Below are 20,259 nucleotides of genomic sequence, written 5' to 3' on the forward strand. Positions count from 1 at the left end.
GATCCTGTCTCGGGACCTGTCCCATCTCCCGACCACGGCCCTCCGGCTTCCTCCGAGGATGAGGGCGTTCGCTCGGACCGTTCGGAGGAGTTCTAGCCCTCCTCCGGCTCCCCTCCTCCCGCCCGGCGTGGTGTTGCTCTTGGGACTTCTGGGGCCGTCCCTTGGGGGGGTTCTGTCATGAGCCCTCTCACTCCACCGGGTTACCACCTTAATGTGTTTCCACTATCTTCCACTCTGCTCATCTCTCTCTCTCTACTCAGCCTAACTAGCTCCACCTGTCCCTGCTCTGCTCGGCTCTAATTACTCTGCCAGCTGCGCTGCATTACCCACTAACCTCTCCCAGTATTTAAAGTCCTGTCTTTCAGCTCTCCTTTGTCAGATCGTCTGCAAAGCTCACACCCCGGAACCTGTGTGCTCGCGCTTCTGGCTCACCCTTGTTTTGTGACCCCGGACCTGCCTGATTCTTGGATACTCTTCTGCCCCAGGAAAACCAGACCTGCTTTCTGCCATTACGACTCCTGACTACTCTTCGACCCCGGACTTCTGGACCACCAACCACCGGCGTCATCGGACGCATCGCTGCCACTGGGGGGGGGCACAGACCCAGCACATTGGACGGGATAACCCCTGGAGCCTTCACTCACTCCCTACTTCCCTTTTCCCTTAAGTTTTAATAAACTTTCTGGTGTGACGCAATTGTGGTCCTCTTGTCGTCTGTCTGAACCGTGACATACATTCCATTAGTCTTTTGAATAAAACATGCAGGGCTTGACATTAACCTGTTTATCCACTTGTTCATTCAGACAAGGAGGTGACTGAAAATGTTGTTGTGTTGTTTGATGCAAGAAACCACTTTACAAAATAAAATGCCTCATTATTCCGATACCATTATTACAGAGCATCAGACAAATTATGCTACCCTCTGCCTATTGGCTACTTATCTTATTCAAGCCTGTCTCAAAATACAACACTGCCCCTTTATGACAAAAAAATAGCTCTTTACCTGACTCGCTTTTCAAAGATGCACACGTTTTGTGCTCTTGTAGGAAGCAATCACTCCCCCATTGCTGACTACAAATGATCTATAACTGGGCTAATAACTCACTCACTAGCGAAGGATATGAACAAATGTGTACACTGCGCTACATGTAGCTCTCGCTTTGATCTCAAGACAAGTGCATCTACTTATGACCGCTGATGCTGTAAAAACAGTCCAGTTCAAAGTGAATGGCACAGATCCATATATGGCAATGGTCTATTTGCAGTGGTGGAAAAAGTACCCAATTGTCATACTTGAGTCAAAGTAAAGATACCTTAATAAAAAATGACTCAAGTAAAAGTGAAAGTCACCCAGTAAAATTAATATATAGTCTAGAATTAAAGCTGCAATATGTAACTTTTTGGACCCAACCAAATTCACATAGAAATGTGAGTTACAGATTTGTCATTCTCATTGAAAGCAAGTCTAAGAACTGGTAGATCTGTTCTATGTGCTCTGTGAAATATATTGGTTTAGATGGTACAATGATTCTCTACACTATACTTGCATGTTTTGTCATATAAACTGAAATGTAGGCAAACTATTAGAATTTTAGCAACCAGGAAATGGCGGAACGATTTCTGCATAGTGAATCTTTAAATATGCTTTGTTGAAAGTAACTATTTTGGGGGGGGAACAAATAGTTTATTTGGAGGTGACTACAACTATTTGAATACAGATCCCCCAAAATGTCTAATTGTTTTAACTATTTGAATAAAGATCTCAGAAAGTAACTACATTTTGAAAACTATTTGAAAACAGATCTGAAAAAGCAACTACTTAAAAAAATATTTGAATACAGATCTCAGGAGATTACTTCTTTTCAGAAACGATTGGATTGACTGCCGTCAACTAATGGCAGGGCTGTATCTGGAACTGCAAAAAGAATGCACACACAATTTCCTATACTATTCCAATCTATCTGACAGTAGATCATATTTGATCTACACAATACATTTCTAGCTGAACATATTGTGAATGTCCATTCTCCTGAATGTCCATTGCCCCAGGTGTAGATAATCAATTTAAACCAATTATGTTTTGTCAGTAAGTATAAATAAGTTGTAATGCTCAATTATGACTCTTTCAACATGCCACTGAAAAGGTCGAAAGCTGCAATTCATTGTAGGATACCTGAAAATACTACAGAGATATTCATAGCCATGCTTAGCAAAAACTACTTTGAACCTCTTTGTCCATCTGAGGGTAAGTGTTCTTGTTTTAAACTATCTTTAAAGAGATAGTTTACTCAGAATACAAACTAACATGATTTTCCACCAAACCCAGATTCGTCCATCGCACTGCCAGATGGTGAACTGTGATTTATCACTCCAGAGAATAGGAGTCCAATGGCGGCAAGGCTTTACACCACTCCAGCCGACGCTTGGCATAGCGCATGGTGATCTTAGGCTTGTGTGCGGCTGCTCATGAAGCTCCCAATGAACAGTTATTGTGCTTATGTTGCTTCCAGAGGCAGTTTGGAACTCGGTAGTGAGTGTTGCAACTGAGACAATGTTAACGCGCTACACGTTTCAGCACTCAGCAGTCTAGTTCTGTGAGCTCGTGTGGCCTACCACTTCGCAGCTGAGCCTTTGTTGCTCCTAGATGTTGCTCCTGGTCTACTTAGTTCATTGACTTTCAATGAACCAGAAAAAAAGTGTCTTGCTCTTCCATCTCTGACTCCACTTCCACTTACGTTGGTATTTTTTTGGGACAGAGACAGAAGAGGAAGAGAGACATCTCGCTCGCTCCTTTTTTATGGTTCATATACAGTCAGTGAACTAAGTAGACCAGACCCAGTTGCTAATGCATTGGTGCCTATGGGAGAACCACCACTTAAGCAGACCGGAACTGTGACCATTTTTTTCAATGGTAAACTGCCTGAGTGGGACGTTTAATTTATCCACCATATTTGGTTGGGACACTTTTTTCGGCTATCAGGGAGTTTTCATTCAGTTCGTTTTTCAGTTCATTTATCTAAAGCAATCCCTTTAAATAATGTGTACCTTTAATTAGAATTTGATTGGCACTGTGGTGGCCGAACAACGATGCTGATATGCTGTGTTGATAAGAAATCCGCTGACGCTGTACTTTGATTATAAAGGTTAATTATATCAAAAGATTTCAGCGTCAATTTACAGATTTCTGCAGAATCTGGAGAACAACTAACCCAATCTCAAATATGATTATTCTCCCCGTCCTTTGTTGAAAACCTGGTATATATCCTATGTAACATAAGATGGGTGTTTTGAATAGACCAATACCTGGCTTCCACATATCCAAGTCTCCTCTGTTTCAGGGGGCCCCTATAGTAATGCTTTCCAGATGTTTCAGCAAGGCAGAGTAAAGTTAATCTAACACACCATTTGCAAACGTCAGCCAAAATTATTAACTGTTCAGATACTACATATTTCCCCCCTTTGAGACTAATTAAGTCTCGAAAACAAAAAGAATAGGATTATGACAAATAACAATTTTTATTACATCAGGCTTCTTGAGTAACTTTAGCAATAAAACAAAATGTATGGAGTGTAAACACATTTTTATGGAGTGTAAACAAATGTTTATGGAGTGTGAGAGCGAAAAACCTGTCTGGCAGCTTTCTTTCCAAATATCCATCAAACAATCAAGACAGGAAGATTATCTCACGGCCCCTCTGCCCCAGGCGACCACCTAAGTACCCCAGATCAATTTATAAATTTTTATCAATGCATTTTAAGCTATGATACAATTGAATACACATGAAAACCTCAGAAAACAAAATACAATCAAAAATGTCCACATTCAGGCTGGTCGACCCATCGGACCCTCCTGTGGATTCTCTCTGTCCCTGCCTAGACCCAATATCCCTAAGCATCCACGAAAAAAACCAAAACGTCTGAGGTCCCCACATGTACCCAATAACAGAAAACATCATTCTTCAAAAAATTTATACAGAAAGAATGACACAAATTATGTATTACACATGCAAATATGTATACAAATCATTGCAGACACTGAAATGTAGTCCACTACACTGCATCTCCTCAGCACTGTCGACTTTCAATGCAACGTCGATGATGGAATCTGAACATTTCCACACCTTCCTTGTTCAACTTCCTCCAGTCCATTCATATTGTCCATGTTTGAGTATTTGAATCCCACTCTACACATTCCCCTATGCTTCTGGAAGAAAAGAAAACACCAACCAGTATCTTTTGCAAAACAACACATGCAAATTAAAACATCAATATCAAAAATAATATAAAAATGATATATAAAATGATATATAAAATGAATCACATTCCATTTCCCCCATTGATTCATAAGAAAAGACTAAATATCACAATAATAAGCAAAGAAATGTGAAAAATTATCGCAAAATCAGATATTCAAAATTTCCTAGAGTTACTTCAACCCTAGTTTTCATAACGTTTTGGTCTGACTTTTTCCCAATTTTAGAAAAATCTATTTCACTGATTTATCCACAAAACTCTTTCCCATTATCTGAGGATATTTCGATCGGGAAATACCCACCTGCTTATGACTTCTTTACACAAAAACTTTGCAACCGACTGAGCTTCTTTTCGCTTGGTTGGACATGCCTCCAGCCATCGTGAAAATATATCTACAACCACCAGCATTTATCTTTTCCCTTCAATTGGTTTTATCATATCAACAAAGTCGATAACCAACTCACGCATAGGACCTCTCAGTGTTGGAATGTAACCAGGAAGAACAGTCACACCCCTGCGAACATTATTCACAGATTGTGCACCTGCCTATGACATAGTCAACCTGTTCAAGCAAATATGGTGCCCAAAAACCATACTCCTTTGTGATCTTTCTCCTAAACTCCCCCCTTGCAACATTAGCTAACCCATGTGCTTCCTGAATCATCAGACCTAATAGGTCTAGAGGCGCTACTATCAACCCCTCATGGTTTCTCCAAAGACCAGTAGCATCTTTGACGGCACCTCGGTCTAGCCATAACTGTTTGTCAATCGTAGAAGCAGCTTCCTGCATCAAAATCACGTCCTTAAGCGTAATTTTGTCTTCCAAGTCCACTCCATGAGTTACCAGAAAAACCTTGCCCAATTTGTCCGCTCCTGTGACGGCTTTTGCAGCTCCATCAGCAGCTTTGTTCCCTTGTGTGACTTTTGACACATCTGTTTTATCAGCTGCACACTTAGCTATCGCTATCTCTTTAGGCTTCATCATAGCATGCAACAATTTCATTATTTGCGCATGATGTTGTATCGGAGAACCATCCGTTTTCTTAAACCCTCAACCTTTCCACACTGCTCCAAACAAATGACATACATTATGTGCATATGCAGAATCAGTATATATCGTCACTCACTTTCCTTCTGCTAACAAACACGCTTCTGTTAGCCCCACAAGTTCAGCAAGTTGTGCGGACCCAGGCTGTGGTATTACTTCAGCCTTTTCAACAACAAATCCAGTTCCTTGGGCTATAACTACTGCATAGCCAGCACACAAGTTATCTCCCACACGATAACAAGACCCATCAGTCCAATACTCCAGGTCTGCCTCACGTAATGGAAAGGCTTGCAAATCTGATCTAAGCCTCAAGTATTTCTCTGCTTCTTGAACACAATCATGTGGCTCACCATCCTCTGAAGTTGGCAAATTCTCGGCTGGATTCACCGTATCACACCTCACTAGGATGACATCTTCCTGCTCTAAGAGCCTATGATAGTCTCTGAGCCTAGGCATAGTCAATGTATATTTTCCATAGTTCAGAAGATTTCTGAGACTATGATGGGTAAGGATTGTTACTGGGTAGCCCATCGTAACAGATGATGCTTTGTCATACATTGAATATACTCCCACCATTGCTCTGTAGCACAGTGGTAGCCCTAGTTCTACTTCTGAATAGGCAGTAGAGTAGTAGGAAATAGGTTGAGGATTCGTCCCTGTACCTGTCGGCTGACAAAGAACTGCACAAGCATATTTACCTCCAGTAGAAGTAGACACATATAGTAAGAAATTCTTAGAGTAGTCTGGTAGTGTGAGTGCCGGTGCCGGTGCCTCCTGTAACCTCTGTTTGATCGTTTCAAATGCCACAAGGCCTTTTTGTGTCCAGGAAAGATTGCTATGGAGTTGACCACTCCCAGTATTTTTAACCATAGCTCTCAAACCAAGCTGAAGAATAACCAGCAATACCAAGAAATGTCATCATCTCTCTGACAGTTCTAGGCTTCGGAGCCTTACGAATAGCTTACAATTGACTGTCCGAAATGCTTCTGTGTCCATGCGTTGTTTTCTGACCCAAAATAAACAACCTTCTCCTGGCAATATTGCAACTTTTTCTGTGAAACCTTATGCCCCTTTTCTGCCAATACCTGTAGCAATTTAATTGAGTCTTTATGACATGTTTCCTAATTCTGTGAGCAGATAATTATATAATCCACATACTGAATGACAGTACTTTGCAATATCTGATCTATCCCTACCAAATCTTCCTTCAGTACTTTATTGAAAATGTGAGGGCTATGCTTGTACCCCTGTGGCAATCTACTGTACTCATAGAACTGTCCCTTATATGTGAACCCAAATAAACCCTGACTTTCTACACTAAGTGGAAAACTAAAAAAATGCAACACATAAGTCTAACACTGTGAAATGTGTCGCATCAGGAGGAATTTGGGCTAACAAGGTATGCGGGTCTGGGACTTCTGCTGGAAAATCAGTCACTACCTCATTCACCGCTCTCAAATCATGAACCACACGATAAGTTTCATCGGGTTTCTTCACAGGCAACAAAGGCGTGTTACTCTGAGGCTTTTTTGTTGCCCTCAAAACACCTGCTTTCGAAAGTCCTTCAATTTGTGGTTCGATCCCTTGGATTGCTTCATCTTTCAATGGATACTGATTCTTCCAAGGAGGTCTGGCTCCTGGTCGAAGTTCAACTTTCACCGGTTGGGCTGATTTCACAAGTCCAATATCGGCACTGTGTTGAGACCACAAACCTTCTGGTACTTGTTGCAACATCTCCTCTTTCATAGAGTCTGAATCCATCTTCGCACTGCAAATAGATTAATGTGTCATCCGTACAGCTTGTGGCTGTCCTTGTCCTTGAGCCGAAATCATGATTTTGAGAAATCGCTGATCTTCACTCCTCCAAATCGCCAAATTCTCTTTCATTGGTACAAAAACAGCTTTCTCTGCTTCTGTCATCATTTCTCCTATATGCTTCTGCTCATAGTCTTCAGAAACCAACAAGGTCACATGTGGCACACTCTTCTCAATCTCAAAATCTTTATCCAGATAATCGTCTGTGTTTATCTTCATAGCTGCTCCTTGTGGTCCTAAAATTATGCAACATGAGCTGAGTTGAACTTTCTTTGGTTGATGACTCAACCATTCCTCTGAGTTCGATTGGGCAGCATTCTTGAAATACTTGAGCGTACAATGAAATGGACATTCCGGAAGCCTCGCATCTGGCATGTTTGCGACAATGAATTTCTCCCATATCTTAGCCTGCTTCAAAAAATCTGCACTGAGATTTCCAATCCAAAATACTGAAGAAGAGTCAATATCTGTCGTCATCAACAAATGGTAAACCTTTTCTTTTGGCACTTCTACCAGACAGCCGTCTGGCGTACATTTTATTGTACAATTCAATCTACACAATGCATCTCTTCCCAACAATGCAATAGGTGTATGTTTCGATACCAGTATGGGTATTGTAATTTTCTGATTTTTATAGCAGAGCTCAATTGGTTCCGTAAGAGGAATCAGCTGTTTCACACCCTCAAATCCAATTGTCCAAATCAGTTGATTGGACATAGTGTGATGTGTAGCATCTTCAGGCCTAACACAGTTGAAAGCAGCTCCGCTATCCGCCATCACTTCCAATGGTCGGTTGTTTACTTTCACCTCAATTGTTGGATTTTTTTCCGGTCCTGATGCTACCAGCTGACACCCCCCTTTCGGATCTTCTGGGCACCTCTAGAATCCTTGCTCCGGGCCCCTATAAGGGTTCACCGGTCCTCCAAATGATCTTGACTGGCCCCTGTATCTTCCTCTGAAATTTCCTCTGGTGTTTCCTCCTGGCCCATTACACTCACGGGCAAAGTGACCAACCTGTCCACAATTATAACACACTTCTGAAGATTGCTGGAAGTATGGCTTAAATCTTCCTCCTCTTCCTCTTCCTAAGCCTTCTCGTCCTCTCCCTCTCCAATTCTGTGTCTGTCCAGAAACTGGCTGTGGATATGAAACAACTGGTCCCACTAATGGTGGCTGGTACAATTGCGGTTGGACCTGGTTCGGTTGAAGCTGTGGCAGTGATTGTTGATTTGGTGAACACTGATTCTGCATAACCAAAGCCTGTTTCTTCTCCTTCTTCTTATTCTCCACCAGTTGTATTTGATTGAGTTTTCTGAGAGTTTCTTGGTCCTGTTCTTTCTGGTTGTGTTTCTTTTTCCGGTACAGATCCACTTGATGGGCTATATGATCTGTATAGACACCTTTTGTCATGCTTCCAAGTCCAACCACCTCTGCCAGTTTGCTCCTTACTGGTGAGGGCAGCCCCATCTGCAGTTTAGCTCGCAAAATTGACTGCTCTATTTGACTCACATCTGGATTATTTCCGGTAATATTTCTCCACACTTGATGAACTCTTGACACATATGCTCTTGGATTTTCTTGTTGTCCTAGTGGGTCAATCAGAATGTTGTCAGGATGCACATTTGTTGGAAACGTATCTTTCAGTGCTCTCCACAGCAAATTTCTACTTGCAGCTAACAACTCAGGATCATTCACCGCAGTCCCCACATATCGATTAAGTCCAGCTCTCTGAAAAATGTCTTCCATACCTGGAATCCCAAGGAGATTAGCCAAAAGTCTCTTAATGTATCCTATGGCAGACTGTGTTCCCACCGTAATTTCTTCCAACTTAGAAATCCAAGGATATGCTCCATCTTGAAGAGTAGGCAGCTTCTCAAGTATATCTGACATATCGGTATTCTGCAAAGGCTTATACTCCAGATTCTGTCCTCGAATTATCACTGGCATCATCTTCTTACTCGTGCTCCCTTTTCTTGGCCTCAATATTTATTTCCTCTCCAATTTTTGAGATTCTTTTTTCAGCAGTTTTGACTTCTGTACCTTCAACTTCTTGAGTTGTTCTTCCAATTCTCTTACTTCTTCTAAATTATTCGCCTTATCCAAGCATGATAGGCATCGATCCATATCTCTTTCTATTTCTTCTGTGCTAGTCATTGTAGAGTAAAATCCTCTTGAACATGAAGCACCTTTAATCTCCAAATCTTCATCGCTGTCTTCATCTTGACTTTCATCAGAGCTCGGATCTCTTGTATCCTTCTTCTTCCAACTTCCATCACCCCTTCTTTCCGCTCTGGCCAACCTCTGTCTGATCACAGGGTCATATCCACCCATGATCTCTTCTGAATCACTCTGATCATCATCATCATCTTCAAATTCCATCCTCCTGAACCTCACTCTACCCTTAGTTTCCAGACATGTCATTTTCTTCTTACTTTTGAAGTTTGGATTCATCTTTATGGTTGTTTCTGCTTGTCCTCTCTCCCCTAGTATTCATTCATCTTCATCACTGATGCAATAATCACCCTCCTGAATGATCATTGGAAGCTGAGGATAGACGTCCTTAAACTCTACTTCTTCCTCGTAAGGTGGGGGCCTCTGCTGAATCCGTATGTGAGAAAGGTGTATTGAATTCTGCCATTAGTTGTTCTGTTACCTTCGCCTCTTTTGCCATTTTCTCTATACCTCTGTCTCTTTTATCTTTTGTATCTTTTATCAGTTTTTGTCCCTCATTTTCAAACTACTTAAGAAAACCCAGCTCTCTTTGTCTCTTTTCTTTACGTTGTTCCCCTTTTTTACCTTCTTTTGATCTGCCTTATATATGGCCACAAGCACTTGCATTATTTTAATTACGTCTGGGTTAAGAGTCCCTTCCACTGGCCATGGTTGTTCAATGTCAGGCCAACGTTTATTCCATTTTCCAGATAACCTTGCAATACCATTAACTAGAGGATTACTATTTTGTACTACATCAACAGGAGTAATTACTTTCGTAGTTTTGATGTCCTTTTTCCCCATTGTAACAACTCTTTTATATTCCTTTATTGTGAATTATTTATTTATTGTATTATTAGTTATTTTAAACTAATTAATTTGTAAACCAAAAAATACTTTAAGCTATGTAGCTTATCATTCCCTCCCATTTTTTTATTTTAATGTATTTACAGTGGGGAGAACAAGTATTTGATACACTGCCAATTTTGCAGGTTTTCCTACTTACAAAGCATGTAGAGGTCTGTAATTTTTATCATAGGTACACTTCAAATGTGAGAGACGGAATCTAAAACAAAAATTTAGAAAATCACATTGTATGATTTTTAAGTAATTAATTTGCATTTTATTGCATGACATAAGTATTTGATCACCTACCAACCAGTAAGAATTCCGGCTCTCACAGACCTGTTAGTTTTTCTTTAAGAAGCCCTCCTGTTCTCCACTCATTACCTGTATTAACTGCACCTGTTTGAACTCGTTACCTGTATAAAAGACACCTGTCCACACACTCAATCAAACAGACTCCAACCTCTCCACAATGGCCAAGACCAGAGAGCTGTGTAAAAACATCAGGGATACAATTGTAGACCTGCACAAGGCTGGGATGGGCTACAGGACAATAGGCAAGCAGCTTGGTGAGAAGGCAACAACTGTTGGCACAATTATTAGAAAATTGAAGAAGTTCAAGATGACGGTCAATCACCCTTGGTCTGGGGCTCCATGCAAGATCTCACCTCGTGGGGCATCAATGATCATGAGGAAGGTGAGGGATCAGCCCAGAACTACACGGCAGGACATGGTCAATGACCTGAAGAGAGCTGGGACCACAGTCTCAAAGAAAACCATTAGTAACACACTACGCCGTCATGGATTAAAATCCTGCAGCGCACGCAAGGTCCCCCTGCTCAAGCCAGCGCATGTCCAGGCCCGTCTGAAGTTTGCCAATGACCATCTGGATGATCCAGAGGAGGAATGGGAGAAGGTCATGTGGTCTGATGAGACAAAAAATAGAGCTTTTGGTCTAAACTCCACTCGCCGTGTTTGGAGGAAGAAGAAGGATGAGTACAACCCCAAGAACACCATCCCAACCGTGAAGCATGGAGGTGGAAACATCATTCTTTGGGGATACTTTTCTGCAAAGGGGACAGGACGACTGCACCGTATTGAGGGGAGGATGGATGGGGCCATGTATCGCGAGATCTTGGCCATCAACCTCCTTCCCTCAGTAAGAGCATTGAAGATGGGTCGTGGCTGGGTCTTCCAGCATGACAATGACCCGAAACACACAGCCAGGGCAACTAAGGAGTGGCTCCGTAAGAAGCATCTCAAGGTCCTAGAGTGGCCTAGCCAGTCTCCAGACCTGAACCCAATAGAAAATCTTTGGAGGGAGCTGAAAGTCCGTATTGCCCAGCGACAGCCCCGAAACCTGAAGGATCTGGAGAAGGTCTGTATGGAGGAGTGGGCCAAAATCCCTGCTGCAGTGTGTGCAAACCTGGTCAAGACCTACAGGAAACGTATGATCTCTGTAATTGCAAACAAAGGTTTGTTTACCAAATATTAAGTTCTGCTTTTCTGATGTATCAAATACTTATGTCATGCAATAAAATGCAAATTAATTACTTAAAAATCATACGATGTGATTTTCTGGATTTTTGTTTTAGATTCCGTCTCTCACAGTTGAAGTGTACCTATGATAAAAAATTACAGACCTCTACATGCTTTGTAAGTAGGAAAACCTGCAAAATCGGCAGTGTATCAAATACTTGTTCTCCCCACTGTATAAAAAATAAATAAAAATGAAATATATATTTATATATATATATATTTTTTTAAAACCAAATTATTGATTAGTGGCAATCTTACCACATCCGATAAAGAAAAGTAAAGGAAACTAGTCAACTTCAGAGCAATCAAAAAAGAAAGACCTGCAATCCAGCAACACTACAGCACCCACAAACCAATTGCTTAATTAGCACCCAATCACTTTAATTTTACAGAATAATCTTAGTGCTGGATTTCCAACACAACTCTAATCAAAACAACTCATGCACAAAAAAAACCTAATGTGCAATTCTCAATTACATCAATTGATCAGTCTGTTGCCAAGTCCCTGTCAAATGGTCACAACATGAAATATTCTATGCATACACAATGTATCTATAATATCCTGTAAGGGAAAGTAAGTTTGTGGATAGAACAGTACTGGCCTTAATTGGACTGGATCCGGGGCAGCACACGCTGTCGCATGACGCACTGGTCAGCACCTCCTCTTTCTCTGTCTCCTCCTTCTCGTTTCTCACATCACAGGAGAACAAAAAAAACAGACAAGAATTTAGTATTTTATGCACTCACTGGGTTATTTCAACCATACAATACCCTTTTAGACATACCTATGTTCACATTCGCGCTAAGAAATAAGCAAACAGCTTAACTCAGGAATATTATAAATAGCGCAATAATATTGTATTTATTTATTTTTATTTACTTTTTAATCCATCAACATAACTCTCATTTATAAATTCAATGGATCTCAATCAAATAGTTTCATAATTGAGCAACAGCCACTTAACAAACAGAATACTTTATTTGTGTGTATTCAAAGTCCTCCTCCTTCTTTTTCAGCTCTAAGTCTGCGTCTCCCAGCAGCTCAGTGCAGGCAGGGGAGTGGCATACTTGCTCTGTTTAACTCTAAACTCATAAAATCCCACGCATGCGCAGCTCATTTACTAGTGCGATATCAAGGTGAGAGGAGCTCTCCCACAGTAACTTTTCTCTAAGTCAGACAGCAGACAGACCAGCTGTCCCTCCGTTCTTTCTAACACAGACAAACAGTAACACTGAACAAAACGCACAAACCAACACAAAACATAGAACACAAATCCTACTTCGAAGTTTCTTAACTTTACTATCTTCACTTATTCTAATCTGCAGATTTATAGTTATTTTCTTATCCATTACAAATCCTCTCTATACAATCATAACGTCCTCCCGGGGGCTCATAGGTTTTAACAATGTTTTGAAAACGTTCTCTCAAATGGAGACTCATAAGGTTTTAACCGTAATTAACATATTTTCTTACAAAAACTAAAACCCCTGTTCTCAACCAAAACATATATATGTATATATTTCTAACATAAATCTTATCATAGCATGAGTCGACACACAGCTGAAACACAACAGAGACCTCTTTATTTTTGCGCAAACACACACACTCTCTTTCCCTCACACACACATGAAAAGAATGCATCCATTCATACTGTCACGATCGTCTAACAGAGATGAGGACCAAGGCGCAGCGTTGCAGGCAAACATACTCTTTATTAGAGACACGATCACAAAACAACAAAACGATAACGTGACAGTTCACGGTCTAACACAACCGACTAGAAACAAGATCCCACAAACTCTGTGGGGAAACAGGCTGCTAAAGTATGGTTCTCAATCAGAGACAACAGGCAACAGCTGAATCACATTTCCTCTGATTGAGAACCACACTGGCCAACATAGAACAACAATACTAGAATGTGAAACCTAGAACAAAACACATAGACTTTACACACCCTGGCTCAACATATTAGAGTCCCCAGAGCCAGGGCGTGACAGTACCCCCCCCTAAAGGCGCGGACTCCGACCGCGCCCACCAAATACCACAGGGGAGGGACCGGGTGGGCACTCCGCTTAGGCGGCGGATCCGGCTCGGGCCTGATCCCCGCTCCCTCTCCAACCCCCCAAAGTACCCCTGGTCCGGTCTGGCCCCGCTGGCCGGAGCTGGACTGCACACTGGTGGAGCGGATTGCTCTAGCTCCGGCGTGAAGCATCTGACCGGTGCCGGACCAGCCACCGGTGGAACAGGCACGGGCCGTGCCGGACTGACGACGCACACCACTGGCTTGGTGTGGGGAGCAGGAGCGGGTCGAGCCGGGCTGACGTAAACGCACCACTGACTTGGTGCGGGGAGCAGGAGCGGGCCGGACCGGGCTGACGGGAGCGCACCACTGACTTGGTGCGGGGAGCAGGAACGGGCCGTGCCGGGCTGACGGCGCACCACTGACTTGGTGCGGGGAGCAGGAACGGGCCGTGCCAGGCTGACGAAGCGCACCACTGACTTGGTGCGGGGAGCAGGAACGGGCCGTGCCGGGCTGACGAAGCGCACCACTGACTTGGTGCGGGGAGCAGGAACGGGCCGAGCCGGGCTGACGAAGCGCACCACTGACTTGGTGCGGGGAGCAGGAACGGGCCGAGCTGGGCTGACGACGCGCACCACAGGCTTGGTGCGGGGAGCAGGAACAGGATGGGCCGAGCTGGCGACGCGCACCGTAGACTTGGTGCGAGTGGCAGGAACAGGCCGGACCGTACTGGGAACACACACCACTGGCCCTACGTGGGGATCAGGAACAGGCCGGACCGGACTGGCAACACACCCCAGTACCTCTCGCCGTGCCTCTACATCCTCCATCCCCTCTTCGACCAGTGGCCCCCGTAACATGGCTGGGCCGCTCTATCGCGGCCTCCTGCTGCCCCGACGTCGTGAGCCCCCCCTAAAAAATTTCTGGGAGTCTCTCTTCCCCGTGGGCCAGGCCTCTATAGTTCTCGCCCAACTCTCGCTTTTCTGCTTCCAATTCCCGCCATTCAGCTCCTCATTCGGCTTGACCCAGTCGAAGCTCTTCCTCCACTGTTCCCAAGTCCACCCTCTCTGCTCCTCACTAGGCTGCTTGGTCCAGTTCTGGTGGGATCTTCTGTCACGATCGTCTAACAGAGATGAGGACCAAGGCGCAGCGTTGCAGGCAAACATACTCTTTATTAGAGACACGATCACAAAACAACAAAACGATAACGTGACAGTTCACGGTCTAACACAACCGACTAGAAACAAGATCCCACAAACTCTGTGGGGAAACAGGCTGCTAAAGTATGGTTCTCAATCAGAGACAACAAGCAACAGCTGAATCACGTTGCCTCTGATTGAGAACCACACTGGCCAACATAGAACAACAATACTAGAATGTGAAACCTAGAACAAAACACATAGACTTTACACACCCTGACTCAACATATTAGAGTCCCCAGAGCCAGGGCGTGACACATACGGTCCTTAAAAGCATGCTTACGTCGCTCCTATTTCCTTTATATTCCTTCCTAAATTTATGCTACCTTGAGTTGCAGATATTCAATGAGAGGCTAATTCAGACATATACTTCGTCAACTATATACCGAGAGGTAACATACAATTGAATGTGTATTCTACAATCTCCAGTCCCTTCGACTGACCTGAAAATGCACCTAGTGACTCTTCAGGATTTTGTGGCCCATCTTAATGATCACCTCGTTTGAGGGCTTCTGTAGATCAGCGACATCCTAACAGTATACATTTTTCCTTATTTCCATGTCCTATTCCTTCATTCTATTCCTTTTCCCTTTAATTTTATTCAAGCCAAATATATATTCTAGCCCAGTATTATCAATTCCTATAGACACTTTTATCCTGTATTATATTCTCACTCCCCCCTATTTGCGTTGTTTTCACACGAACTGACCAGCGCCCAAAGTTGTGAGAAAGCTCACCTTATCTGCCGGCCTCTGTAGCGGGAGTCAGCTCGCAGCCCATGATGGAACGCCGAAACAGACGCAACACGTCCCAAAATCCTCGTCGCCAATTTTCTGTGGTGGCCGAACAACGATGCTGATATGCTGTGTTGATAAGAAAGATTTCAGCGTCAATTTACAGATTTCTGCAGAATCTGGAGAACAACTAACCCAATCTCAAATATGATTATTCTCCCCGTCCTTTGTTGAAAACCTGGTATATATCCTATGTAACATAAGATGGGTGTTTTGAATAGACCAATCCCTGGCTTCCACATATCCAAGTCTCCTCTGTTTCAGGGGGCCCCTATAGTAATGCTTTCCAGATGTTTCAGCAAGGCAGAGTAAAGTTAATCTAACACACCATTTGCAAACGTCAGCCAAAATTATTAACTGTTCAGATACTACATATTTCCCCCCTTTGAGACTAATTAAGTCTCGAAAACAAAAAGAATAGGATTATGACAAATAACAATTTTTATTACATCAGGCTTCTTGAGTAACTTTAGCAATAAAACAAAATGTATGGAGTGTAAACACATTTTTATGGAGTGTAAACAAATGTTTATGGAGTGTGAGAGCGAAAAACCTGTCTGGCAGCTTTCTTTCCAAATATCCATCAAACAATCAAGACAGGAAGATTATCTCACGGCCCCTCTGCCCCAGGCGACCACCTAAGTACCCCAGATCAATTTATACATTTTTATCAATGCATTTTAAGCTATGATACAATTGAATACACATGAAAACCTCAGAAAACAAAATACAACCATTTGCAAACGTCAGCCAAAATTATAAACTGTTCAGATACTACTGCACAACACTAGTATTGCCTATGGAGAATGCATTCAGAATATGGAGATCAATGAAAGATAGCCATCAAAACATATACATATTCATGTCCATTTCAGAACGCATGCCTAGATTTAAAAACACTATGATATTACAAACCTCTGCCACACCTCCGTTATTGTGATCTCGACCCTAAAAGCATAACTGGCTGGCACATGCGTTTCCCCATGCTTAAAATCCGTGTAGAGAGAAAAAAGTCTGAATTCCCCCATAGATCATAGTCCAACGCTTTTGTCTAAACAATATATAAAATGCTTTTTAGATGATCTGTTGTCTTGTTTTATCAATGGAATCATCAAGTGAGGACTTCGTATTAAGCACCACAACCAAACACACCTCTCTATTTGTCCCTGGGGGAGCTAGCGTTGCATCATAATAAACGTAGATAGCTGCTAAGGCAGCATGTTTCAATTAGGCTAGTTGATTAATCTCTTGTGTTCCATTTATATGCACTCTCAGCTCGGTAGCTAAACTCTGAGATTGAAACACCGACATTCCCATGGGTATACCCACTGAGCAAAAACTGTTTGATTCAATGTTGTTTCCATGTCATTTCAACCCCCAAAATCATTGTGATGACATTGAATCAACGTGGAAAACTGATTGGATTTGCAAAAAGTCATCAACATAAGGGCATTTCGTCGTTTTTTCACCAAACTTTTAACCTAAATCCAATTACATGGTGACATTTTCTATTGATTTCACGTTGAATTCATGTTAGTTTACAACTCAACCAATTTTAAATCAAAACTAGAAATTGAACTGACGTCTGTGCCCAGTGGGTACAGTACACCTGACCTAGCACAGGTTGGTTGGGTAACTAGGGAAAGACCCATTTGCTGTGATTTTAGGTAGATGGGTATGGCAGGAACTACTTTGTATTTATCTGGTGTCCATGGTGATTTTACATTGGTAGTTCTGCAGGAGGTTGGGCTTGTGTTGAATGCTACAAAAATAGGGAGTGTCTATACAGGTGTAGCTTTAATAGATGGGAAGCAATCAATATATATGTTTTGCACATTTGTATTTATGGTCTATGACCAACAGGGTGTTCACATTCGGAATAAAACATCTAGCAGTGGACTAGAGGATCCAGATAGAATGGAGGAGACAGTTACTGGAATATAACTGTTCTTAGAATAAACTTTTGATAACAAACTGGGAAAACAGATTAAGATGCAGAGAGACTGAAGAGTATTCTACCCAGGACTCTAACTCTAATTCTGTAGCTGAGATAGAGACCCCAATGCCGGAGTTGAGAGACTTGGAGCCGGTGGGGGTGGGTCTCCGTGTCACCACGTCTCCCACCCAGACCGTATTCTATATCATCTTGGTCCTGCTGGGCATTGTGGGTAACGCCACGGTGGTTGGCGTGATCGGGGACAGCGTGTTCAAAGACCCCAGTAGAGGACATAACTCAGACATCATCCTGATAAACATGGCCCTCTCTAACCTGCTGGTGTCTGTCCTGAGGAACGTCCTGCTGGTCATCTCTGACCTGGGGATGGAGGTAAGGAGCTGGATGGGACTGGGACTGGGGTCGGGCACTGTGGTAGGGCATGCCATGAAGAATGAGGGCTGTATGTGGGTGCTTGAGACAAGGGGGAGGAAGGTATGCGGATTGTGTGTGGTTTGGCCTCTAAGTAAAAGGGTTGTGATTATGGGATTTGGTATTTGAGATATAGGAGAGATTTGAGCTAGTCTTTGAGGAATGGTACTTTAAAATGCAAGGGCTAGGGAGGGTGGTGTGGTCTGTAACTAGAGATATGATGTGAGACAAGAAAGCAATCTGACAATATACCGTGGAATACTTACTGATAAGACCATTGTTCAGGTCGGCACTATTGTGTACACACATAAAAACTGACACCCAGCTCTCTCTCTAGCTGAACTCTTCCAGAGACTGGTGTCATGTCCTGATGGGGGTGTGGGTGTGGCTTCGCTCAGTCAACGTGTGGTCAACACTCTTCCTCAGCGCGTTCCACTTCCAGACACTGAGGCGTGTGGCCCCTCTCCCAGGGACTGTTCACGGGCCCCACAGACCCCCCAAGACCCTCCTGATTAGCCTGGGCCTCATCTGGTCCCTCAACCTGATCTATGCTATACCTGCACATATCTACTCTACCAACGGGAACAAGAACAGCACAGAGGTAGGACCCTGATTCAATATAAGCAGAGTGATAGACATTTGTGATGATGTTCCTCTTTGAATTGTGGGAAAATGTCTTACACCCCTTCTCCACCTTCTCTTCCCATCCCATCTCCTCTTCCCTCTCTCCTCCTCTCCTCTATCTCCTCTCTCTTCCCCCTCCCCTCCAGACCCTGATGGTGGTCAGCAGCACCACGCGCCCCCTGCTGGGCTGTGTGTGGAACTTCCCCTCCAGCTACGACGGCCTGGCCTACGCCACCACCTCCATGGTGATCCACGAGATCCTGCCTATCATCCTGATGGCCATCACCAACCTGGGCTCCCTCTACACGCTCTACACCCACGGCAGGACCCGCAACCCCGCACACATGACCCAGGACGCGCCCGTCATCAAGAGGGTACCGGCTGAGAGACGGGCTGCCAAGGTGAGAGAGACTGGAGGGGATTCAGAATGATGCCTTGTTGTGTGTGGCCTGCAGCCTGCTTATTTTGGATGGAAAGAAATACAACATGTGATTTGTACCTGTAACATTGCTATTGTCGTTAAAAATAATTCTCTCCCTGCCCTCCCTTTCTCTCCAGGTGATTCTAGCCCTCATCGTGCTCTTCATTGCGTCATGGGGAACCAGCATCATCTCTATAAACTACTTCAACTACAACCGAGGTTCGTCAGCCGGGTTCCTCCTGGTTATAGCTCGCTTTGCTAACACCATCTTCATCGCCATTTCGCCCATTGTGCTGGCAGTGGGTCACCGGCGGCTGCGTGCTGTCATTAAGTCTTTTCTTACTCACTGACAGATCCCACACCCTGACACACACACTGCAACTGACATTATGGGGACGTCAGTGGAATACAAATATTACACTTGCCTTAACATAGCCTAACAATACATTAGAATTACATGGTTGTTGGCATTCCTCTGTATACGTTGGCAACCATTTTGATTCTCTTCCAGGGTCAGACTATTTTAACATGGCCACTATGAGAGACAAACCCATTCATTTATTTTTTATCACAATTTCTGTTGATTCATCAGTACTGAGGAATTGCACGTTCAGTTGTTTGGAGGAGTTTAATAGAAAAGGTTGTGGAGTTCATCATTGGAATGAAATGTGTTAATCTGTACTTGTCCGTGAGACTACGTTAACACAATTTATTTCTGGCAACCTGCCCTTTAGTCAGCGACAGAATGTTTTTTATGTATTGACTGTACGTGAGAGGGCACTCCTAGCTATAGATAGTTGTTGTTACATGTTCTGTCTTGTTTGCTCTTTAAAAACCAGTCAAATTAAAGGCCTTTATTTGTACCATCTCCCAATCTCTGAGACAGTTTATGCCAGAGGCTCCTCTACATGAAGCTCATTGAGAGGGAGTCAACAGTTCAACAGGATCTGTTTTTGAAGAATGTGAGATTAAACATTCCATTACTTTAAATGTTCTAAGGTATTTATTGGATGGGTTATTACTTATTGATACAGGGGTTTTATATACAGTTGAAGTCAGAAGTTTACATACACTTAGGTTGGAGTCATTAAAACTTGTTTTTCAACCACTCCACAAATTTCT

The 20,259-nt window shown here is 43.1% G+C and overlaps 1 protein-coding gene across 1 annotated transcript; it reads left to right on the plus strand.

Moving 5' to 3' along the window:
- The first annotated feature begins 17,789 nt into the window (after nucleotides 1-17,789).
- On the plus strand, nucleotides 17,790-19,487 carry LOC121578782 (olfactory receptor class A-like protein 4). Its single transcript, XM_041893163.2, has 4 exons — nucleotides 17,790-18,053; nucleotides 18,430-18,693; nucleotides 18,863-19,117; nucleotides 19,275-19,487. Exons 1-4 carry the CDS (start codon nucleotides 17,790-17,792, stop codon nucleotides 19,485-19,487), a joined length of 996 nt encoding a protein of 331 aa, XP_041749097.1.
- Nucleotides 19,488-20,259: the final 772 nt, after the last annotated feature.

The sequence above is a fragment of the Coregonus clupeaformis genome, chromosome 12, assembly GCF_020615455.1.
Source record: "Coregonus clupeaformis isolate EN_2021a chromosome 12, ASM2061545v1, whole genome shotgun sequence".
In the NCBI taxonomy this organism is placed as follows: domain Eukaryota; kingdom Metazoa; phylum Chordata; class Actinopteri; order Salmoniformes; family Salmonidae; genus Coregonus; species Coregonus clupeaformis.